General features: G+C 44.2%; 1 protein-coding gene across 1 annotated transcript in view; it reads right to left on the reverse strand.

The window, feature by feature from the left end:
• Positions 1-25,356, reverse strand: part of C5 (complement C5) — a 95,130-nt gene that overhangs the window by 24,087 nt on the left and 45,687 nt on the right. The window contains exons 21-28 of the mRNA XM_055427781.2: positions 20,458-20,685; positions 19,222-19,282; positions 12,850-12,939; positions 11,648-11,860; positions 11,105-11,180; positions 7,533-7,692; positions 5,333-5,428; positions 2,427-2,598 (exon numbers count right to left, since the gene is read on the reverse strand). Coding sequence (XP_055283756.2) covers positions 2,427-2,598; positions 5,333-5,428; positions 7,533-7,692; positions 11,105-11,180; positions 11,648-11,860; positions 12,850-12,939; positions 19,222-19,282; positions 20,458-20,685 — 1,096 coding nt within the window. The remainder of the gene's footprint in view (positions 1-2,426; positions 2,599-5,332; positions 5,429-7,532; positions 7,693-11,104; positions 11,181-11,647; positions 11,861-12,849; positions 12,940-19,221; positions 19,283-20,457; positions 20,686-25,356) is intronic.

A 25,356-nucleotide genomic window follows, 5' to 3' on the forward strand; every position in this document is an offset into this window, starting at 1 on the left:
GATGGTTTGCAAAGTGTCAGATACTACTGAGCAACTAACACACACACACAAATACACACACACACACACACACATTCTTTCCAATACTCTTTTCCTATGGTTTATCATAGGATATTGACTACAGTTTCCACGCTATACAGAGGAGCTTGTTGCTCTCCACTCTGTATGTAACAGTTCTTCATCTGCTAACCCCAACCTCCACCTCCATCTCTCCAACATGCCCCCTCAAAATTCTGATGTATCTGTTTACAACTCAGAATTACCTTGCTTGCTTGACTTGAGGGACAAAATGTTTTCCCTCCCTCTTGAAGGCTTTCTTTGGAAGGAAGGTTTTGATTTCTAAAGATAGTTCCAGTTCAAACATTATGTGAACTAATACATTCCCTTCTAGCTCTTAAATTCTATTATTTTATGATTCATTTCGTACAATACCCTAGATATTTCTTTTGTGTTATTTGAAAAGTATTATAGAAGTGGTTTTGAAGTATATGTTGAGATTCAGTCATTTTTTAAATGATGACAGAAGTCAAATTTTGTAGATGGTGATAAACCTCACGTAGTGTTTGTTAAACTTTTAGGAAACTTCAGCCAGGAGAGGGCTCAGAAATACTCAACCATGCCAGCGCTGGTCAAGGCACATTGGCCAATGACCACTACTCCTCTCTATTTCCTTACTCTTGACCCATAGGAAGCAGTGTCTTTATTCTTCAAAATGAAATAATGTGCCTTTTGGTCAGCCGGGTACACTATAAGCTAGGTCATGCACTCTTCTGCTTGAAGTCCTCCAATGACTCCCCTTCTCACCTGAAGTGGAAGTTAAGGTTCTGGGGAATCCCACTGGCCCGCATAGGACCTTGATATGAATGACGCAGGCGCTGCTTGCTCTGCGTAGAGGCCGACCCAAACCAGGGAGCATGGCTGGGGTAGTGGCGCAAAGGCTGGATTTCAGCCTTCAGCCGCCCACGCTTTGCACATTACGCCGCTGCATACAGGAGTCCTGCAGCGCCCCGGTAACGCCCCCCGAGCCCTGCATGGTGCCCCCTCGCCCTTTCCTTCCCTGACACCACTCCTGCCCTCACCCCACGTCTCTCCACTCACCCTGACCTGCTTGCCTTCCTTGGAGCACCAGGCAAGCTCCTACCTCAGGCATTTTCATAAACTGTTTCTCTATCAGGAAATACCCTTCCAGAAAGCCACTGGTTAGGTTTCTCACCTCCTTCAGGCCTTGACTCAAATACCATCTTCTCACTGAGGCTTAAGCCTGACCACCCCATTTAAAATTACAACCAATCCCCTCACTTTCTCTCCCTTCCTTGCTTTATTTTTCTTCATATCAGTCATCACTAAATAGGTTATATATCACTGAATAGTCACTATATGCAATGTTTTAGTTATTGATCATGTTCTCTCACTAGACAGAATATAAATTTCATGAAGGCCTGGACTTTTTTCTTTTTTGTCTGTTGCTTTATCCCCAGAGCCTAGAACAAAGCCTAGTCCGTAGGAGGTCCTCCATACACATTTGTTGAATTAAGGAATGCATAAATATGTGCTGAATGAGTGATTAAATACATGAATAGTAGCGCTTATTACGGAGAAGGCGATGGCACCCACTCCAGTACTACTGCCTGGAAAATCCCAGGGACGGGGGAGCCTGGTGGGCTGCAGTCCGTGGCGTCGCTAAGGGTCGGACACGACTGAGCGACTTCACTTTCACTTTTCACTTTCACACATTGGAGAAGGAAATGGCAACCCACTCCAGTGTTCTTGCCTGGAGAATCCCAGGGACAGGGGAGCCTGGTGGGCATCCGTCTATGGGGTGGCAGAGAGTCGGACACGACTGAAGTGACTTAGCAGCAGCAGCAGCAGTGCTTATTACATTGCACTGTGATGTCTTTGCTCCTTGAGGGTGGGGATTCTGTCTCACTCTACTTTGCAGGCCCCCACCTTTCCCAGAATTAGCAGAGGCTACATGTTTATTTGGACCATAAAGAAGGCTGAGTGCCAAAGAATTGACCTTTGAACTGTGGTGTTGGAGAAGACTCTTGAGAGCCCCTTGGTCAGAAAGAAGATCAAACCAGTCCATCCTAAAGGAAATCAACCCTGAATATTCATTGGAAGGAATGATGCTAAAGCTGAAGCTCTAATACTTTGGCCACCTGATGTGAAGAACTGACTCATTGGACAAAACCCTGATGCTGGGAAAGATTGAAGTCAGGAGGAGAAGGGGACGACAGAGGATGAAATGGTTGGATAGCATCACCGACTCAATGGACATGAGTTTGAGCAAGCTCCGGGAGATAGTGAAGGACAGGGAGGTCTGGTGTGCTGCAGTCCATGGGGTCACAAAGAGTCAGACAAGACTGAGTGACTCAACAACGTGCTTATTGGACACTTGCTGAGCAAATGTCAGAAACAAGTCATACCTTTGACGAAAGCTTTCTTCTTCAGAGCAGAGACAACTGAACGAAACTGTGGATGTGCTTTATCTCCTAGGGAAAGAGCGTAAGCAGCAATGGCCAGTGTAAAAGCACTCTGGGTTGAGAGGGCATTTTCATGCAGAAAGATGTCAGCTTTACTTACAGCCGTGCTGATTTTCTGGAAACAAGAGCAGAGGATACCTAAGTTTCTTCGACAAGATTGGCCTATCAACTGATGGGATCTACCCTCAGGTTGCACCACCCCAGGTTGCAGGCAAGAAGAAGGGTAGAAAGGAAAATGACCTAGTGGAAATGGTGTTTCCCTGCAGCAGATCCTTCTGGGAGAAGGAGCAGAGGGTAACCCGGAAAATGAAAACAAGATTGTCCAAATCGGTTTGGGAGAGGTTTTTCCATTTAGTTTCTGCTTCCCATGTCAGACCTGGCCTCTGGGAAGAAGAAGCATCAAGTATAGACACGGCTTTCTTCATCCTGCTGCACCCAGCAGAACTGAGACAGAGTCACATTTTCAAAAGTTTTACTAAAACAAACCATCAGCAGCAAAAAAAGAGCCAAGCTGCCAAAGTGCTTTTTGATCCGAAGGATTCCTGGGAAAAGAATCTCTGTGCCTCTGCCTGCAGACAACTGAAGTAGTTATTTTGGACACGTGGAAGAGGAGGCAGTGTGGCACAACATTCCTGACTCCTCGTCTGCCACCTTCTTGCCAGCTCCGTCTGTCTCTCACCCACATACCAGGCACTGGCAACGTTCCTTGTTGATTATTTTGTCTTGTTGAATATTTGTATATGCATGCTAAGCTGCTTTAGTCACGTCTGACTCTTTGTGACCCTATGGACTATGGCCTGCCGGGCTCCTCAGTCCATGGGATTCTCCAGGCGAGAATACTGGAGTGAGTTGCCACGCCCTCCTCCAGGGGGTCGTCCCAGCCCAGGGGTCACACCAGCGTCTCTCCTGTCCCCTGCACTGGCAGGTGGTCCTTGGCCACTGCTGCCACCACGTATATATGTATGCATGTTTGTCTGGTTGAGAACTGAACCCGTGTCTCCTGTGTCTCCTGCATTGCAGGCAGACTCTTTATCACTGAGCCACTGGGAAGCCCCACGTGTGTGTGTGTGTATGTGTGCATGCACACACAGGGGATGTAAGAGATGCGGGTTCGATCCCTGGGTCATGAAGACCCCCTGGAGGAGGACATGGCAGCCCACCCCAGTACTCTTGCCTGAAGAATCCCATAGACAGAGGAGCCTGGCAGGCTATAGGCCATAGGGTCACAAAGAGTCAAACATGACTGAAGTGACTTAGCATGCACGCATGCATATATATATATTTAGGGCTTCCCTGGTGGCTGAGTGCTAAAGGATACACCTGCTGATCCAGAGATGCGGGTTCAATCCCTGGGTCGGGAAGATCCCCTGGAGAAGGAAATGGCAACCCACTCCAGTATTCTTGCCTGGAGAATCCCATGGACAGAGCAGCCAGGTGGGCCACAGTCCATGGGGTTTCAAAAGAGTCAGACACAACTTAGCGACTAAACAATAACAATAGCACACACATACAACAATTCTCCTGAACTAAACTAAAAACTTGTTTCATTTTGTGGTTCAAGTCCTGCCAGTCCCCTTGGGTTTTTCCATCTTGGTTCTGTCAGATGGTTTGAAGGACAGGTCTAATTTACTTCCCAGATCAGGATCTCATTTCTGTTAATCTTTAGAATCATCTATGTTGATTCACTTAAGTGGATCCTCTCCTTTCTCCCCTCAGCTTCCAAGCAAATGGAACAGCACAACCCCAGGCAGAAAACATGGTAGGGGGTGTGCTTAGCAGTTCTGAGATACAGAGCACTTTCAGTTCAGTTCAGTCACTCAGTTGTGTCCGACTCTTTGCGACCCCATGAACCGCAGCACACCAGGCCTCCCTGTCTATCACCAACTCCCAGAGTCCACCCAAACCCATGTCCATCGAGTCGGTGATGCCATCCAACCATCTCATCCTCTGTCATCTCCTCCTGCCCTCAATCTCTCCAAGCATCAGGGTCTTTTCAAATGAGTCAATTTGTCGCATGAGGTGGCCAGAGTGTTGGAGTTTCAGCTTTAGCATCAGTCCTTCCAATGAACACCCAGGACTGATCTCCTTTAGAATGGACTGGTTGGATCTCCTTGCAGTCCAAGGGACTCTCAAGAGTCTTCTCCAGCAGCACAGTTCAAAAGCATCAATTCTTTGGCGATCAGCTTTCTTCACAGTCCAACTCTCACACCCATACAGAACACTTTAGCACTCAGTATTCCATGTGATTCCATCCTTTGGCCACCTGATGCGAAGAACTGACTCCTTGGAAAAGACCCTGATACTGGGGGAGATTGAAGGCAGGAGGAGAAGGGGACGACAGAGGATGAGATGGTTGGATGGCATCACCGACTCAATGGACATGAGTTTGAGTAAGTTCTGGGAGTTGGTGATGGACAGGGAAGTCTGGTGTGCGGCAGTCCATGGGGTTGCAGAGTCGGACAAAACTGAGAAACTGAATTGAGCTGAACTGATTCCATGTAATAAAAGAACAGTCCCATACACAGTGTGAGAGTTAGCAGGGGTGAGAGTAGGATCCCAGGGACATGGGGTCGTCATCTCATCACACTCAGAAGTTATTTATTCTAATCACGGGTCTACAATTCAGTATCCTGTGACATGGGACAATTAAATTCAGCTTCCTTACAGGCCCCAGTTTTCTCAGCTGTCAATGAGTGGGTTGGACTAGATGCTCTTTAGTATCTCTCACACTTCTGAATTCCTTAAATTCTGGAGTTCAGGTTATTTTCAAGCCCTCCATCCTATCCCCAGCTCTGTTCCCTGAATATGGTATAGAAAAACAATGGGTGTTGGAGAAAGAAAACACTTACCTCCGTGGGGCATATATCAAAAGACTTTCTAATTCCAATCACAGCAAAGGCTGTAAGATACAAAGTCTTCTCTCGGGCTTCAACAGGCAAGGTCCCCTAAAAATAAGCAATGTTTTGAAAGGAGAGTGAAATGGTGTCTTTCAAACGAAATGACCTGGCCTGACTCTCCACTTGGCCGCCCCTCCCTCTCTCTCCCTTCATGCGGGCCAGCTGGACCCCTGGCGTTTTCTCAAGGCTCTGAGTTTTCCAGCTTTCACTCGCTTTTCTCTCCTCCACCTCTCCACCCTGGAGCTCCACTTCATACCCCTTCACCACAGCCAAGCTCACCTTCTCCTTCAAGACCCTGTTAAAATGCCACCTCCTCGACAAAGCGCCCTTCCTCCTCTGTCCTCCCATATTTTCTCCTCTTTGGGCAGTGACGTTCCAAGGCAGTGTTTCTGAGACCTCCCAGGAAATGACCTTCTACTCATCTCTCCAGCTTTATTTTGTGCCACTCACCCCTAAGGCCTCTAGGCTCCAGCTCTTTGAATGAGCCACCCTCTCTCCACTTCAAGATAACATGCCTGCTGCTTGCGCTACTTGGAACCTTCTGCCTGCCTCCCTCCTACCTAGCTCCTAGGAACCGGTCAAATCGTTTTTTCAACTTCCCCAATCTAAGTGAGAGCTCCTGCTTTCAAAGAAACTGCATTGACCTTTTCTTAATGTGAATCACACACTTGAAATCTCTTAATGTCTGACTTTTCTGCTGCTGCTGCTGCTGAGTCGCTTCAGTCGTGTCCGACTCTGCGTGACCCCATAGTCGGCAGCCGACCAGGCTCCCCCGTCCCTGGGATTCTCCAGGCAAGAACACTGGAGTGGGTCACCATTGCCTTCTTTGACTTTTCTGCTAGATGGTAACAGTTGCCATGGCTTCAGTGACCTGTTTTTATATCCCTACTAGGTAGCACTTTCTGCACATTCTGTACATATTTATTGAATAAATGAACAGATAAACTTAAATCTTGATCACAGTTGCTAGTGTCTGTACCCTACTCTCCCTCCCAGTGTGTGAGCTCCTTTGTGGCAGGCGTGCTCTCTGATCCCTTCTTCCCACTCTTCTGCCCTCACGGTCCCCCACAGAGGCCCTTGAACATTTCGGGTGCTTAGTGAATGGTTGTTGAATGGATATGAACAGCTGGATAGATGAGTAGGATTAAAAAAGAATTGTTGTAGTATCTTACTTTTCAAACAGCACCTGCTGCTGCTGCTAAGTCGCTTCAGTCGTGTCTGATTCTGTGTGACCCCATAGATGGAAGCCCACCAGGCTCCCCCGTCCCTGGGATTCTCCAGGCAAGAACACTGGAGTGGGTTGCCATTTCCTTCTCCAATGTGTGAAAGTGAAAAGTGAAAGTGAAGTCACTCAGTCGTGTCCGACCCTTAGCAACCTCATGGACTGTAGCCTACCAGGCTCCTCCATCCATGGGATTTTCTAGGCAATAGTACTGGAGTGGCTTGCCATTGCCTTCTCCAAAATAGCACCTAGATGATGTCAGTTGCCCTCATTTCTTGTGGGAGACCTAATTGGTCCTAATTATGGGACCCTGGTCAGCCAGAAAGGCCGCTTGTGACACAAAAGGGATTGGATCGGCGCAGGCAAAATAAATAAATAAATGAAAGCTGTTGGACCCTAAAAAAATACATTCTAAGAGTAGAAGATGCTGTAGCAGTGTTTTGGAGAGATTTTGCAATTTAAATGTGTAAGTGGATTCCAATATCAAACAACACTTTGTTACTTTGTTGTACTTCTTGATGAATTAATCTTCTTTCTAACAGAGTGTCCGTCGGTTCCCTTCCATCTTTCACAACAACATCTGGCAGCCTTGACCTATGAGAAGGCCTTGAAGTTCAAGTGCAGATTTTGTACCAAGAGTTTGTGGACAAAAGAGCCCATTTTGCCCCTTCTGAGAGCTCCAGCACTTGCGCTCAGCGGCCCACTAAAGCCTGTTACACCAGAGGTCTGAGATCTTACTCATCTGGCCTGTCTTGAATTATCTGAATAACAGGATGAGAACACCTTGCAAATTCTTTGCCTGTACACGAGACTTTTCTTGCAGGATTGCGTATATTTCCCCCTCTTTTTCCATTCTTCTAAAAATGAATGAGAACACAGCTCAGACTTTTAAATCGCACTGCTGTTCATCTCTGCACTTGGTTTCCTTACCTGTAACTTCACGGGTTGGTAGTCGGAATTTTCCTTGAATGATCCATTTTCTAGTTGACATTTCTCAAGCAGCCACAATAAAGAATTACAAATTGAATTTTGGTTCTGATCTACATATTTACTTATTTGTCCAAGTACTCTTAGAGCAAAAGCTGTTAACCTTTGGGGCGAAAACCAAATAAATAAACATTTAGACACTGAAGCCCTTTTGGCTTTCAACCTGCAGTGTATTTAAGTTCATACAGTGTTTATTCTTGAAAAGAAAACATTTTAAAACACACAATTCCGAAGCAAGATGTTACTATTTCAAAACATCAGGGAAGATCTCAGGAAGATCTCCAAAAACAACCAAGTGTAAGCAACATGTCTTCTGTGACTTCAGCATTGTCAGCCTGCACACAAGCTGAAAATTGATGCCTGATGGTACAAAAACTATTCTCTAAAGTTGGACAGAGTTCAAACAAATAGTTTAGAGTTAAAACACTGACCCACAAACATGAGATATAGAGGAGCAAGATTATAAAATTCTAGATTGTAAAATCTGTACAAGCTATCTGATCTAAATCCCCATCTGAGGTCTGAATTCTCTTCCCTAATACCCGTGGAGGTGTTTATCTCACTTCCCCTTGAGTCACGCCACTGATGGAGAACTCACCACCTCTCAAGGAAGCTTTATTTATTATGATTACTTAGTCAAAACACAAGTTCAGGAGACTTCTCTGGTGGTCCAGTGGTTAAGAATCCACCTGACATGGCGGGGGACACGAGTTTGATTCCTGGCCCCGGAAGATCCCACATTCCGCGGGACTACTAAGCCCGTGTGCCACAGCTACCGAGCCCGCCTGCCCTAGGGCCCTGCTCTGCAGCAACTGAGGCACCTACGGTGAGAAACCCTGTGCCTCCGCTAGCGAGCAGCTCCCGCTGCCTGAGGCTCGATAAAGCTGGCTCGCAGAAGCAGCGACCGGCACGGCCAAAATAAACAAACAAGCTCAGTCTCGACCAACGTCCCCCAAAGACTGTGCAAGGGGATCTGCCTCGCGACCCCAAGTGCCTCTCACACCTCCTCTCCTCCATCTGATTCCATCACTCAGCAGCCCAGGGGCCAGAGACCCCCGAGACTCAGACCACTTGACACTGTCCCTTACTGTGGATTTTTTTCCTTTTTCTTTGTAAAATGAATATTATTCTCTTTAATTTTTTATCTTCCCTGTATTTCTAAAAAAATTTGGGGGGTATTCAGGTGTTGGCCGTTTTCTTATATATATATATATATATATATCTTTCTAGGACTCATGGAGTTGGGTCTCGGGTGGTTGTGTCCAAGTGTTTCTATGTTTCTGACTGAACAGCAACCACTCAGTCTTGCCTGAAGTCTTGAGAGGCTCTAGGGGTTTCCTGAGAGGCCACGGCCTCATCTTGTGGATTTCTGTTCTCCAGGCCTGCCTCTGTCTCCAGCTCCTGATGCGGTGGTTTCCAGTCTGCATCAGTCCCCCACTCCCTGCATCCTGGGTGTCGTCCTCTGGTTGCCATACTCCGAAAAGTGTCACTTGCACAGGGTCAGACCCACTACTAACGTACCATCTGTGAAATTTGTGACTGGCTCTACAGCCAAGAGGAAAGGGAGGAGTCAAACTTGGTCAGCAGGGGACAAAACCCAGAGTATTGCTTTGCACCGATGAAGAGAACAGAGAAGCCAAGAACGGATTTGGCTGGAGTGTGATTGAAGGGCTTGAGTGATTGAGTGTGATATAGGCCCCCTGGAAATGCGGATCTGGAGTTTACGAAAGAAGACAGGCCTTGAGATGCTGATCAGAGAATCATCTGCATGGGAGTTATGAACATCACGGGCAAACATGAGATTGTACAAGTCTAGAAAATGAGGGTCAAGGACAAAATCCTGGGACTTTCAATAGTTAAAGGTCATAATCTAAAGACAGTTATTCTAGATTGCAAGCCTGTTAAAGTGTTTCATATAGTAGAAACTACAAAGCACCTGTCATGGTGTTTTTAGTAAATATTTTGTCAAAGCATGACAGTATTTTCTGAAAATAGACCTTGGACTGCAAGGTTATCAAACCAGCCCATCCTAAAGGAAATCAACCCTGAATATTCATTGGAAGGACTGATCCTGAAGTTGAAACTCCAATATTTTGGCCACCTGATGCGAAGAATCAACTCACTGGAAAAGACCCTGATGCTGGGAAAGATTGAAGACAAAAGGAGAAGGGGGCCGCAGAGGGTGAGGTAATTAGATAGCATCACCAACTCAGTGGACATGAATTTCAGCCAATTCCAGGAAGGACTGAAGGACAGAGAAGCCTGGAGTACTGCAGTTCACAGGGTCGCAAAGAGTTGGACACGACTTAGTGATTCAACAGCAACAACAAAAACAATACAGATTTATTAATTGAGACTGTCTCCCTCAAATCATCAGAATTTTGGAAGGTATTATGCCTCCCTGAATAAGTACTTACTCAGCACCTACAGTACCAGGCACTGGGAATACTTGAAACTGCCCACGTGGAGCTTACATTCTAGTGACCAGATGGATGATAACTGAGATAAAGAGAACGTTAGGGATAAATCTTTTGGAGAACAGGAAAAAGTAAAGTTGTGGAGAAGGATATGAGGTACTGGAATGGGATGTGACTTTAGATAGAATGAGATGTGACTTTAGGTAGAATGATTACTAGAGCCCTTACTGAGATGGTGACTTTTGGTAAAGACCTGAGGGAGAGGAGGGAGGCTGCCTCGCTGACGCCTGGGGAGAGTGTTCCCCAGAAGAGAGGGAGCAGGGCACAGTCAGTGCAAAGGCTCTGAGCTGGAAGCGTCGTCAGCATGTTCAAGGAACAGCAGGAAGGCCAGTGGGGCTCGGGTGGAGTGAAAGAGAGCAGCGGGGGACGTGGCCAGAGAGGCGAGGTGCTGCTAGATCATGTAGGGTCTTGTAGATCATAGTAAGTGTTTACCCTGGGTAAGACGGGACGCTTCTGAACGGTTTTGAGTGATGTGACCAAACGTATGCTCCAACAGGTTCACTCTGGCTGCTGTGCTGAGTACAGACTGAAGGGGAGACGGGGTTGAGGCTGAAAGACCAGAGTGGGCGGGGTCACAACCCAAGTCAGAGACGAGAACGGCTTGGACCCGGGCGGTGCATTGGTGTCAGTGAGTAGTCAAATTCAGGGCTTCCCTGGTGGCTCTGAGGTAAAGAATCCACCTGCCTGTGCAGGAGACACAGGCTCAGTCCCTGATTCAGAAAGACCCCTTGGAGAAGGACATGGCACCCCACTCCAGTGCTCTTGCCTGGGAAATCCCGTGGACAGAGGAGCCTGGTGGGCTGCAGTCCATGGGGTCACAGAGAGTCTGACGGGAACTAGTGACTCAACCACACAACAGCAGTCAGGCTCAGGATGGATTTTGGAGGTGCAGCCAAAAGCATTTGCTAGATCGGGTGAGGCTCGCAAGTGAAAGCTGACTAGGCTTTTCAGCCTGAGCCGCTGGATGGAGCGTCCATTAAAGTTGTTATTCTTTGGTTCACTACTGTGTGAAAATACAAGGCAAAACTCTCTACTTACCAAGTGCTAGCACTTCCACCCTTCCACATGCTGTAAGAGTAGTCAGCGTTTCTGAAGGACGTGATGCTCACCATCCCTAAGAGGCATCAGGAAAAGAACACGGTGCTTCAGTGACCCCATCTCTACTCGGCGCACTACGAACCCCTGGGAAAGGTAAACTTCCTTTGGCGTTGGGCAGCAAACATGTGCTCTGTGGCCCACACTGAACTTCTCGAAGGAAGTATATGAATGGCTTGAACTGGGAATTATCAAGTAGAACACTCTGAGCTCATTCAAGAAGGAAGGAAGTGCTCTTTAGAGTTTGGAATGCAGGTGCCTTGTCTCTCATCCAGGCGTTTCAGTAAGTTAAGCCAAAACGCTCTAGCAAACAGTATTTATTTCTGTAACAGAGTCCACCTCATGTTTTTATTTTTTTATTTTTGCTGAAATGTTTTTACAACTAAGGTTTTGTGTAATTCATAACTTAAATATTTAATCAAACTTTTAGCTTAAAAATAATCACAAGATTTTAATGTACAATATGTGAAACTGATTTGCTTTTACCTTCTTTTAATTTTGTCTTCAGGTTCTGTTTTTGAGTTAATGAGTTCGTAGAGAAGATGTTCCAATTGTTTCCTGCTTCCAGGTAGTGATAAACATAGAATACCGGGACAACGCTCATCAGTTCCGCCTCTGCGTTCCCTCTGGGGAGGTGGGTAAGACTGTCAATGCCTTCCTGACTCAGAACTGCAGACATCACCTCGCCTATAAGCAGCCCTGAAACACGCAAACAAGCACGCAAACAAAAAAATCAAAGTAGATACACTCAGTTTTTATCAGCTTCTGAGTAACGTATGTTTTCAGCAGCGACAAGAGCAACCATCCTTATTCTTTCCTTGCTAATCTAAGCAGTTGAATTTCTTCTCAGAACTGGGGAGAGGAAAAAAATCTGATTAGGAAGGTGTATTTAAAGAAGCACCAGGCTGAAACACGCCACCATTAACATGGAGGTAAGATGGTGTGACGCCGTGGGTGGATTGCAGCACACTGGAAGAGGCGAATTAGTTGCCATTCAACGCGGTAGCTTTGGATATTGTAAACCCTACGAATCAACCACTTCCCCAATGCAAAGCCAAGAGTCTGAACTGTGAACATTCTGTGAGTGCTATGAGGGCTCTGTCTACACCTCATCATGAGACCTGGGAAAACCACTCTCTTGTATATCCAACAAAAGGGTGGGGCATGCTTAGAAAGGTCCTTTCCAGTACTAACATTCTGTGATTCCAAGCTTTAATCTGAGGTAAAATGTAGTCAGGACATTCTATTATTGTGATGATAAGTCCTTGAACTTTTAAAGGCTGGAGGCCAGGGATAAAGCCCACTAAAGATAGCAGTTCTACAAATGGCCCCAGAGCTGCTTTTCTGGGGCCGTTTGCAGGGCATGCAACAGTTTCTGGACTAAGACTGCCCACTTGGGTCATAGAAAGTCCTTTAAATCTGGACGCAGCTGCGCCCTCGTGTGGGAGGAGTCTTTGGGCCAGTGACAGCCCCCACCCTCCATCATGGGAGCGTGGATCTGCATTAAATCAAGACCTGAAAGAGCGGTTGGGGAGTGACGGTGAGAGCAGGGTAGCGCACTCCCCGAGTCCCCCACTGGATACACAGCTGAGTAGAGAAGAGGAGAAATGGGAAAATCAGGAGAGTACTTGACTTTTGTTTGAAACATACAGTGAAATAAGAGATAACAATGTCACTGGTTCATTTACCTTTTATGCTCACAGTTCTTTTGACTTCTGTTTTGGGGACAATATTTAACGGTATCCGGTATGGGAATTCCTTTCGTCTACTAATGGTGCCTGAAAAAAAAGTGGACTCTTTTATAATCACAGTATTAAAATTTAAAAGGGAAGTTAAAAATAATCAAAGATTTTTATCAAACCCTAGGCTTACATAATCTCATTAAATAAAGCATTAAAGTTGACTTCTAAACTTCCTGGTCATTACAGGATAGGAAATAAATAGGTTATGTAAATCTTATTCACCAGTAAGAGGGAGCGTGCCGTTTTGTCTAAAGAAAGAAAATTGTTCTCGGAACTGAAATCTAAAAATAACTAACATATAATCCTTCATCAAGGAAATGTGAAGATTAACTCCATCGGGAAGCATGCCCTGAAGTCCTTTCCACCTTTTCCTCTTCATCTAACTTAGACACGTTTTCTCTCTGCACAATTTTCTTTTATCAGTCGCTTCTGTTGTGTCCGACTCTTTGCGACCCTATGGACTGTAGCCCTCCAGGCTCCTCTGTCCATGGGATTTCCCAGGCAATACCTACGGCTGATTCATGTTGAGGTTTGACAGGAAACAACAAAATTCTCTAAGGCAGTTATCCTTCAATAAAAAAAAATTTGAAAAAAGAAAGAATACTAGAGCGGGTAGCCATTCCCTTCTCCAGGGGATCTTCCCAAGCCAGGGATCAAATCCCAATCTCCTGTGTTGCAGGCAGATTCACTACTGTCTGAGCCACCAGGGAAGCCCCCAAGTTCAAGCATGCCTGTATCAGAGCATTTTCTACTGCAATCAGTGACTTACCTCATAAAAATGATAGTATTTATCATTCTACTGATAGAATACCAAGCACACTACTAAGCTCTTTGTATGCATTATTACCATTATAATAATGATATCCTCACAACAATCCTGTGCACTGGGTCTATTATTATTATTTCAATTTTGTAGATGAGAAAATGAGGCTTAGAAAGCAAATTGCTCAAGGTCACAGAGCTAGTACAGATGAAGCTGCATCTGAACTCAGGAGGTTTTACTGCAGAGCCCACAGTAGTCACCATGAAGAGACTTCTCCCATCGTCCTGCTAAGAAAGTTCTTTGAGGGCAGGAACTCTTGAATGCTATAGTCCCAAGTACTTAGTCCCTGGCACATGGCAGATGCTAAAAAAAATAAAGTGACATTTTACAATTTAATCGCCAAACTACCTGGCAAAAGAGACAAGAACAGGAATGTTCTTCAGGTAAGTTTTAACCTTTGATAAATGCCAAGGATATAATGTTAAAGTAAAACTGAGGGAAGGCATTTGAGAGTATTTCATTGTGGTTGGCACCCCACTCCAGTACTCTTGCCTGGAAAATCCCATGGACGGAGGAGCCTAGAAGGCTGCAGTCCATGGGGTCGCTAAGGGTTGGACACAACTGAGCGACTTCACTTTCACTTTTCACTTTCACACATCGGAGAAGGCAATGGCAACCCACTCCAGTGTTCTTGCCTGGAGAATCCCAGGGAAGGGGGAGCCCAGTGGGCTTCCATCTATGGGGTCACACAGAGTCGGACACGACTGAAGCGACTTAGCAGCATTGTGGTTGAAAGAGCATTGAGTTCAGAAAGAGCTTATTCCAGAATGTGACACTGGGCAAGACAACCTTTCTATGCCTTGGTCTGCTCATCAGTTAAACAGAGATAATAATATTTTCCTCAAAGGGTTTTTGTGAAGATAAAAATAATAAGAACAAAGAGCCCAGCAAAGAGTTTGTGCTCCTTTTACAGTACTTATGACAGTAGGTTGTTTGAGATTATCTAAATTTGATTCTCCACCATTTTTTTCCATTGATATCTGCCCTTGACTATTTCAATTCTCATTAGCAACTCTTCTACCAAATGGAAAAGGTACAGAAGAGAAAGTTAAATATCAGGGAAGTCAATTTTACTCCTGTCAGAGCCATAAAAAAGATCCATCAAGGTATCACATATAAAGGCAGATTCCAGAGAGATTAAAACATGTAACAGTTAAATCTATAAAACCGAGGGGACACAATGTACAACAATGTTTGTGTGAACTGAGATATATGACTGTCGAGTGAAATGATAATGAATCTGACTTTATCAGAATAAAGGATTCTTGCTCAAAACCCACTGAAGCTCATTACTGCTCAAAGAAGCACACTGGAGACAAAACCCAACAAGAAACAGACGGGAAAACCCAAGTCGAAAATAGAGAAAATGCAAAAGATAGGAATAGGCGATTCACAGACGGGAAGCCCAAATGGCCAGCAAGCACTGGAATAGATGTTCAGATAACATCGTATTCAGAAGAGTTATAGATAAAATAATGAGATGCTGCTTTATGCCCCTCAAAAATGGTGCACTTTAGAGGTAACTCCAAATATTGATGAGGACGTGGAATGAGAAGAATCCTCATGCAGTGCTAGTGGAGGTGTGGATAGTAGAGCCATTCTGAGGAGCAGTGTGACAGAAGTCAAGGATAGTCAATATGCATATGCCCTTTGACCCAGCAGTTCAACCCTGAGAAACAGACCAGGTAAATGCTCACACAGATCTGTAAAGGGAGATGGAAAAGGATGTTCACTGCAGCATTCCTGGTGGCAGTGGGGAATCTGTCGGTAAGAGGTGGATGAGTAAAACGGGGATGGAATCAGAACCAAGCAGAACCCCGCAGCCCCCCAACCCCCGCTCCCAACTAAGTCCAAAAAAGTAGTTGATGCTTAAGACAATGGCCACAGACTGAGTGTCTGGTGCACGCTCCTGAACGGTTTGACAGCTACTGTAACCAGGACCAGAGGGGAAACTGTGTGATGACCAGACTGTAGCCATGACCTACGCGGCTCCATCTTGAGCAGTCTTGAATGTCTGGCTAGCACAATTCCAAGGTCTGGCTTCAAGAGAATGGGATTAACATTATTGCTCGTAATAAACTACATCTTGTGGGCATCAAGATAACTGCAGCTTGCTCTGCCCATACATGTAAGCAGGCAACTAAGATTGTCATCGGAGATGCCACAGACTCGTGCTGATGTATTTCACTCTGAGAACACCGTGCTCTGTGTCAGCATGGAGAAATTACAGAAGATGGGCCTTCACCCCGATCCCATAGAAATGGAATGATACTCGACAATAGGGAATTGACAGCAGTTCTTATGCCCCTTTCCTGTTTGTCCATCTCTGTCCCCTTCTAACTTTAAAGGAACCTTCGACAACTATAGGGATGAGACCACCAGGCTGCTTGACCCGACTCCTAAATTGTGCTCTCCTAAATGCTCACCGTGCCTTGCCTAACCTGTGGGTAAAAAGAAGCAAGAATGAAGAATTAAGCAGTTTAGAGAATGACCAGCTCCACAGGGAACCCCACTCAATATTCGGTAATAACCTAAATGGGAAAGCAGTTTGAAAAGGACACATGTATGTGTGTCAGTGAATCGGTCTGCTGTACACTTGAAACGGACACAACATTGTTAATGGATTACACTCCGATATGAAACAAAAATTTTTGTAAAAAAAGAATGACTAGCTCTCTACACCTAATAGCTGCTTTAGAAATCCCGTAGGCAAATGACGTGGGCAAGATAAGGTCTCAAGAAAGAGACAGCCAGTCTGCATACAATGGAGAATGACACAGAACTCAACCTCCTGCCTCCGTGATTCACTGACACGCTGCCCCCTTCTCCTTTAAAAACTGCCATTGTTTAGTAGGTAAGTTGTGTCTGACTGACTCTTTGGAAACTCTGTAGACTGTAGCTCACCAGGCTCCTCCGTCCATGAGATTTTCCAGGAAAGAATAATGGAGTGGGTTGCCATTTCCTTCTCCAGGGAATCTTCCCATCCCAGGGGTCGAACCTGCATCTCCTGCGTTGCAGGCAGATTCTTTACCACTGAGCCATCTGTGAAGCCCAGAAAACTATCATAGCTGAGCAGAATCTTTGGAGTTGATCTTCAGACATGAGTATACTTTCTTGCCAGATTGCCAGCTTTCCTGATTAAAACATCTTTCCTTTCTGCTGACATTTGCCTCTCGAAATATTGCCTTTTGAGCAGCAAGCAGCTGAACTTGCGTTTGGTAACGGAATATACTCTGAAACACTATGTAAGAAGCCCTGAATCAATGTATGCATAGCAATAGAAATACTAGTTTAAAACAAAGTACTGAGTTTAAAAACTTAATTAGAACAGGATCTATAGCACAACACCTTTTATATGTCGAAAAAAAAACACATACAAAATAACCTTACTTCCCTACTCAAAGACATATACCAAGCATATTAGAGTGGGGGCATTTGAAGAAAGGGAAGTGGTTGCAGGGGTCAGGAATGAGGAGAGAAAACAAAACATAGGAGGGCCCTGTCCAGACCGATGGTGACAATGTGCTGGGAACTGAGGGGGTTGAAGAGCTAAACCCTTTGCATCCCAGATAAGGACTGGGGAGAGAGCTTGTGAGGCAGAGGGAGCAGGAACCGAAGGCTCGTCCGGTGTTTTGAGCCTCTGTGCTCAGTCTCTTTAAGTCGATGCCGCGGAATCACCACTACTTTGCACTTCGTTTTGGTGCCTCATTGCCTCTCACTGGTATTTTCCTGGGATTTCCTCAAAAAAAACCTCTGTAAAGTGTCATGTGCGCGCGTGCTCAGGCGCCTTAGTCGTGTCGTGTTTAGTTGGGTCTGTGCAACCCCATGGACTGTAGCCCACCAGGCTCCTCCGTCCCGGGGAGTCTTCAGGCAAGAATACTGGAGTGGGTTGCCGTGCTCTCCTCCAGGGGGTCTTCCGCACCCAGGGAATGAACCCACCCCTCCTGCATCTCCTGCATTGCAGGTGAATTCTTTCCTGCTGAGCCACCAGGGGAGACCATAAAGTATCATACTTGTGTACAACTCCAATATATACAGACTAGACGTGTTTAATGAAATCTTTGAAATAAGCTGGAAAGAACTGAGTCATCTTTACCCTTTTTAGCACTCTGGAAAGTAACAAAGGTGCGTGAATCTAAGTTGTCTAACATAGCAAGGGAAAAGAGTCGCATGACGAGATTGGAAAGAGGCACGGATTCTTTAAAAAACCAAGATTTTTGATGGAGAGATCTATTCCCAGATGAAAGACCACTGCCCTCTCGTGGTCCTCAGGCTCACACCTAGGATGCGTAAGGCAGGGCTGCTTTGGAAAGCTGTTTGCAGTGCTGTGAGTGCGGGAGGCTTAAGGGCGAAGGGAAAAGAAGACAAAGGAGCAGCGGCTCTGAGGTGTGACGCGACCGCGGGAGGCCCGGACCTCAGAACGTTCAGGGCACGGCCCTAAGGCAGCGGGTCCCTGGCGATCTGGCCTCAGAGAACGCCTCTAACCTTCCGGGCTCCCAGAGGAGGCTGGTGTGCAGAGAAATCTGCTCCCGACCGCCCCCTGCCCCCCAGCGACTCTCCCTGTCGATCCTTCACGGGTGGAAGGAAATTTGTATGGAGATAAAATTAGAGAAGAGTTTGCATGAAGTCATCCTTATTCAGTTTGGGGTGATCTGAAATGTAAATATTAATTCTTTGCTTTGCCAGAGAAAATATCACTCTAAGTATAGTGGTCTTGATTTATTTAAAACAAACTTTTTTCCCTATTGTATCCCTGAAAGAAAAGGAAAGTGATACAATGCAATAATAGGCAAACTTTAACCATTTATTAAGAACTACAGCAGTCTGTCTTTTTTGGTGAAAAGAACTGTTAACTGAGAACATTCTAAATTTCATAAATACCTGTGTACTTAGGCTTTGATTAAGTGCTCAAATGCTTGCACAGTTCTAACTCTCATTTAGAATATCTTAGTTGGAGGGAAAGCAAGGAAGCAGGACCAAGGAGGAATGGCTTTGTTAAGTAATCAGCATTACTGTGCTTTCAAGTAAGCGTGAGGAGTTTAAGAATGTAAATGACTCTTTCCTAGGTGTTCTTTAGATCGATGGTTCTATAAGAAAATGTCATCGTGAAGGATACAATGACTGATAGATAAGGGAAGTCAGGCTACTGTTGCTATTTCGATGTTTTGCGTATAAAACTAACCGGCTTATTTTGGGAATTCCCTGGCAGTCCAGTGGTTGGGGGTTGGTACTCTCACTGCCTGGGTTTGATCCCTAGTCTGGGAAGTAAGATCTCCAAACCCAGCCAAGGGTGGCCAAAAGCAAAACAGAAGCACAACTCATGGGGTTTTTCTTTGTTCTAAACCTATCCAGATTGTGACACATGCTGCAAATGTGACAGCAACTGAGAAGTGGGAATTTCTGATTCCAGACAATTCACATTTTAAAATAATGCTTCAGGTTACACATCGCTCTTGAGCAAAAGGCAACATAAAATACAAAATCATTTTGCCTACCATAGATACCCTGTGGGTCCAGAGTAACACCAGCATAACTTTCCCTTCTGACACCTTCTGGCTAAAATAAAGGCAAAAAACATCCAGTTAAGAACATAACTAAATTTATATGACTTGAATGCTCAGGTGAATGTGACTACTTTTCCAGTTAAAATTTTTTTTTTTATTTATTGATTTTTGGACAAGAGAAAATGCGCTTAAATACTTACATGCATACATCCAGGAACAAGATTTTCTGGCTATGTGCACGATAATCAGAGCAAACACTGCAACAGAAGCTATTATGTGTCAGGTAGCTGATCTAAGCGCTCTGTAGGTATTAGCTCATCTAACCCCAAAAACACTCTATGAAGAAAGTGCTATTATTACTCCCACACGACATATGAGGAAACTGACAACCAGAGAGATCAAGAAACTTAGCGATGTCACACTGCTAGGAGGCAGTGGAGCTGGGATTCAAGCTCAGGCAATGTGGCTCCAGAATCTGCGCGTGGAACATCATGCAAAGACACAGAGAACACAGAACATGCCTCGCACAAAATAAGTCGACGTGTGCTCACTGAAGTGAATCTCATGGCTGAAAACAGAACTCAGAGGATGAAGACCTAGGAAGGCCCAGTTGTGTCCTTAAGATTTTTGTCAAGAATAACATGAAAACATGTGAGTTAATAGCATTTAAGAATGATAGCATTTAAGGAATGAGAGTTTTCTTCCCCTTTTTTAACCTGTTTACTCGTTTACAAAATGGAAAATTTCCTTGACTATAAATTCTAAACTGTAAGTTCGTAAGTCCTGTCTTCGTTATTGCTGTAGCTCTAGAACTTAGCATAATGTCTGGCACAGGTATCAAAACATTTTTCCAAAAAAATACTTCAAAAAACGAAATACCAAAATGTTAAAGTTGGATATTTCTGGTCGTAGGGGTTATTGGTGATTTTAATTTTCTTCTCTGTAGTTTTTTGGTATTTCATGCTTTCTACAGTGAGCAAGTATCATTGTTTTATTTAAATTTTAAAAACATAATTTCAGACTTGAAAGTTATAAGAGCAGTCCAAAAATATTTGAGATAACCTCCACCCAGATCCCCCCACATGTTAACATTTTATTATGTTTCTGTTATCATTTTCTTTTCTGTCTCTCTTTCTGAATCACTTAAACATGAGTTGCTGATAACTATTTTTTCCAGAAAGAAAAAAGTACTTATGAAAGAATTTTTAAAAAGCATATTTTTCTTACCACCACTCGTAGTGTTTTTACTAAGATTTCATTTCCAACCGAAGTCTCCAGTGAGAAGCTGATGTTGTGGAGGCCGATTTCCAGAGGAAGCACGGTGAAGGTCACCAAGTGGTTGGAGGAACCCTCGATTTTCTGGGGCACACACTTGGAGAATCTTCTCCCCTGAGAGTCAATGCCTGGGTTTCCCAATGAACAAATCCCCTCCACAGGATGTATTTTAACACAGAACTGAAAACAATGAACACTGATTTCAAAACACTTTATGATAAGGAAAGCATGCCCTGACTATGTTCATCTGGACACAAATTCTCCCCGGTACCTGTCAAATAATCCCTCATATTCTAAGGTGGTAGAAAAAGTTCATTTCAGATTTTCTAAAACACGCACACCAGTTGCTGCTTGGTGGATTACAGTCCATAGGATCACAAAAAGTTAGACATGACTGAGCACGCACGTGTTCAGCAATGTGCCGTGATGTCCAGAAAGCTCAGCACTGGCTCAGAAATGTCTAATCTTCCTTAGACTGTTACCTACTAAATAATGCTACTGAAGTTCTCTGTTCATGTTGTCAAGACAGCATTTGTTACACCATCTCTTTACATGTTTATAATTCAGACAGTGGGAACCCAGGCTCAGGTACGCTGTGTATCTTATTCATCTTTGTATATTACAGCTCAGCCTTTCATGTTCAATAAGTGGTTTTATGAAAGACTGGAAACTCTATCTCCTGGCATTCAGGGCCCTGACTAATATGTCCCCACTAGCTTTTCCAATCTTGCTTCTCATTAACTTCCCATTTGTATCCCATTATACAGCCGGACTGACTCCAGGAAGATCTAAGTTCAAATCCTGGCTCCGCCACTCTTTGTGTGACAAGAGCACACAGCAGGACCCTCTACTTCTTCAACTTTGGAACGGGGAGAATAATGACACCTACTGACTTCTGGCTCAAATTATGAACATTTTCCATCTCCTCTCCGAAATCTAATGACCTGACAGATCTATCCCCCAAAAAATAAATCTGTATGATCCAGAATAAATCAAGCAGGTAAACAAGAAGGAGTATCAACATTCAACAACTAATTCTGAGGAGTTTCTCAAAAACGGCAAGTTCGTTTTTCCTCTTAACTATCTTCCTGGGAAACACAGTAGCCAGGGTGGTTGAGGCAGGAGTTAGAAGAAGACTTTAGGGTCACCAGAAGCCAGTGATTCCCCGGATCATGGGGAGGTAGGTAAGAACAGATAAGCAGAGACATTTGGTAACTCAATATGAATTCATTATAAAAACTCTTAGTCAATGAGATAAGAAAAGAACTTTTGAAACCGATGCAAATTATCAAAAACAACAAACAAAAACTTTGGCAGTGGTTCTGCTTTTGGAAATAGCCAAGTAGTTCCTGCTAGATAACTATTCTGAAAATAAAATTATAAGCTCTAGACAAAACATGATTTAAAAAAAAAACTATCTGAAGTCACTAGAGATTGGAAGAGAAGGTGACCCTCAGAAGAAAGAAAGGACATTGGGTAAGGGTCCTGGTTTTTTAGTTTCAACCTGAGGCCTAAAGGCAAAGGAGAAAAGGAAATCATACCCATTTGAATGCAGAGTTCCAAAGAATAGCCAGGAGAGATAAGAAAGCTTTCCTCAGTGAGCAATGCAAAGATATAGAGGAAAATAATAGAAAGAAAAGACTAGAAATCTCTTCAAGAAAATTAGAGATACCAATGGAACATTTCATGCAAAGATGGGCTCAATAAAGGACAGAAATGGTAAGGACCTAACAGAAGCAAAAGATATTAAGAAGAGGTGGCAAGAATACACAGAAGAACTGTACAAAAAAGATCTTCATGACCCAGATAACCACGATGGTATGATTACTCACCTAGAGCCAGATATCCTGGAATGTGAAGTAGAGTGGGCCTTAGGAAGTATCATTATGAACAAAGCTAGTGGAGGTGATGGAATTTTAGTTGAGCTATTTCAAATCCTAAAAGATGATGCTATGAAAGCACTGCACTCAAAATGCCAGCAAATTTGGAAAACTCAGCAGTGGCCACAGGACTGGAAAGTTCAGTTTTCATTCCAATCCCAAAGAAAGGCAATGCCAAAGAATGCTCAAGCTACCGCACAATTGCACTCATCTCACACGCTAGTAAAGTCATGCTCAAAATTCTCCAAGCCAGAATACTGTTCTTCAACAATACATGAACTGTGAACTTCCAAATGTTCAAGCTGGATTTAGAAAAGGCAGAGAAACCAGAGATCAAATTGCCAACATCTGTTGGATCATCAAAAAAGCAAGAGAGTTCCAGAAAAACTTCTGCTTTATTGACCATGCCAAAGCCTTTGACTGTGTGGATCACAACAGACTCGAAAATACTTAAAGAGATGGAAACACCAGACCACCTGACCTGCCTCCTTAGAAATCTGTCTGCAGGTCACGAATCAACAGTTAGAGCTGGACATGGAACAACAGACTGGTGCCCAATCAGGAAAGGAGTATGTCAAGGATTTTTCTTGTCACCCTGCTTGTTTAACTTACATGCATTGTACATCATGAGAAATGCTGGACTGGATGAAGCACAAGCTGGAATCAAGACTGCCGGGAGAAATATCATACCTCAGAAACACAGATGACACCACCCTTATGGCAGAAAGTGAAGACGAACTAAAGAGCCTCTTGATGAAAGTGAAAGAGGAGAGAGAAAATGTTGGCTTGAAGCTCAACGTTCAGAAAACTAAGGTCATGGCATCCGGTCCCATCACTTAATGGGAAATAGATGGGGAAACAATGGAAACAGTGAGAGACTTTATGTTTTTGGGCTCCACAATTACTGCAGATGGTGATTTCAGCCATGAAATTAAAAGACATTTGGTCCTTGGAAGAAAAGCTATGACCAACCTAGACAGCATATTAAAAAGAAGAGACATTACTTTACCAACAAAGGTCCATTTAGTCAAAGCTATGGTTTTTCCAGTAGTCAGGTATGGATGTGAGAGTTGGACTATAAAAAAAGCTGAATGCTGAAGAATTGATGCTTTTGAACTGTGGTGCTGGAGAAGACTCTTGAGAGTCCCTTGGACTGCAAGGAGATCCAACTAGTCCATCCTAAAGGAGATCAGTCCTGAGTGTTCATTGGAAGGACTGATGTTGAAGCTGAAGCTCCAATACTTTGGCCACCTGATGCGAAGAACTGACTCATTTGAAAAGACCCTGATTCTGGGAAAGATTGAGGGCAGAAGGAGAAGGGGACGACAGAGGATGAGATGGCTGGATGGCATCACCGACTCAATGGACATGAGTTTGAGCAAACTCCAGGAGACAGTGAAAGACAGGGAAGCCTGGTGTGCTGTGGTCCATGGGATCGCAAAGAGTTGGACATGACTGAGCAACTCAACTAAACTGAACTTAACAAAGGACTAATGGTGGCTGCCCTCAGGTCCAGTGCAGTCACTCAACCATGTCCAACTCTTCTTCTTCACTTTCTGCCATAAGGGTGGTGTCATCTGTGTTTCTGAGGTATGATATTTCTCCCGGCAGTCTTGATTCCAGCTTGTGCTTCATCCAGTCCAGCATTTCTCATGATGTACAATGCATGTAAGTTAAAGAAGCAGGGTGACAAGAAAAATCCTTGACATACTCCTTTCCTGACTGGGCACCAGTCTGTTGTTCCATGTCCAGCTCTAACTGTTGATTCGTGACCTGCAGACAGATTTCTAAGGAGGCAGGTCAGGTGGTCTGGTGTTTCCATCTCTTTAAGTATTTTCGAGTCTGTTGTGATCCACACAGTCAAAGGCTTTGGCATGGTCAATAAAGCAGAAGATTTTCTGGAACTCTCTTGCTTTTTTGATGATCCAACAGATGTTGGCAATTTGATCTCTGGTTTCTCTGCCTTTTCTAAATCCAGCTTGAACATTTGGAAGTTCATGGTTCATGTACTGTTGAAGCCTGGCTTGGAGAATTTTGAGCATTACTTTGATAGCATGTGAGATGAGTGCAATTGTGCAATAGTTTGAGCATTCTTTGGCATTGCCTTTCTTTGAGATTTGAATGAACACTGACCTTTTCCAGTCCTGTGGCCACTGCTGAGTTTTCCAAATTTGCTGGCATATTGTGTGCAACAGTTTCATAGCATCATCTTTTAGGACTTGAAATAGCTCAACTAAAATTCCATCGCCTCCACTAGCTTTGTTCATAATGATACTTCCTAAGGCCCACTTGACTTTACTTTCCAGGATGACTGGCTCTAGGTGAGTGATCGCACCATCGTGGTTATCTGGGTCATGAAGATCTTTTTTGTACAGTTCTTCTGTGTATTCTTGCCACCTCTTCTTAATATCTTCTGTTTCTGTTAGACCCATACAACATCTGTCCTTTATTGTGCCCATCTTTGTATGAAATGTTCCCTTGGTATCTCTAATTTTCCTGAAGAGAACTCTAGTCTTTTCTTTCTATTGTTTTCCTCTATTTCTTTGCATTGATCACTGAGGAAGGCTTTCTTATCTCTTCATGCTATTCTTTGGAACTCTGCATTTAGATGGGTATATCTTTCTTTTTCTCCTTTGCCTTTTGTTTCTCTTCTTTTTTCATCTATTTGTAAGGCCTCCTCAGACAACCATTTTTGCACTTCTTTTTCTTGGGGATGATCTTGATCACCGCCTCCTGTACAATGTCATGAACATTTGTCCATAGTTCTTCAGGCACTCTGTCTATGAGATCTAATCTCTTGAATCTATTTCTCACTTCCACTGTATAATTGTAAGGAATTTGATTTAGGTCATACCTGAATGTTCTAGGGGGTTTTCCCTACTTTTTTCAATTTAAGTCTGAATTTGGCATTAAGGAGCTCATGATCGGAGTTGCAGTCAGCTCCTGGTCTTGTTTTTGCTGACTGTATAGA

Source organism: Moschus berezovskii, chromosome 7 (assembly GCF_049115385.1).
Source record: "Moschus berezovskii isolate FMDL1 chromosome 7, NW_MosBer_1.0, whole genome shotgun sequence".
Lineage (NCBI taxonomy): Eukaryota > Metazoa > Chordata > Mammalia > Artiodactyla > Moschidae > Moschus > Moschus berezovskii.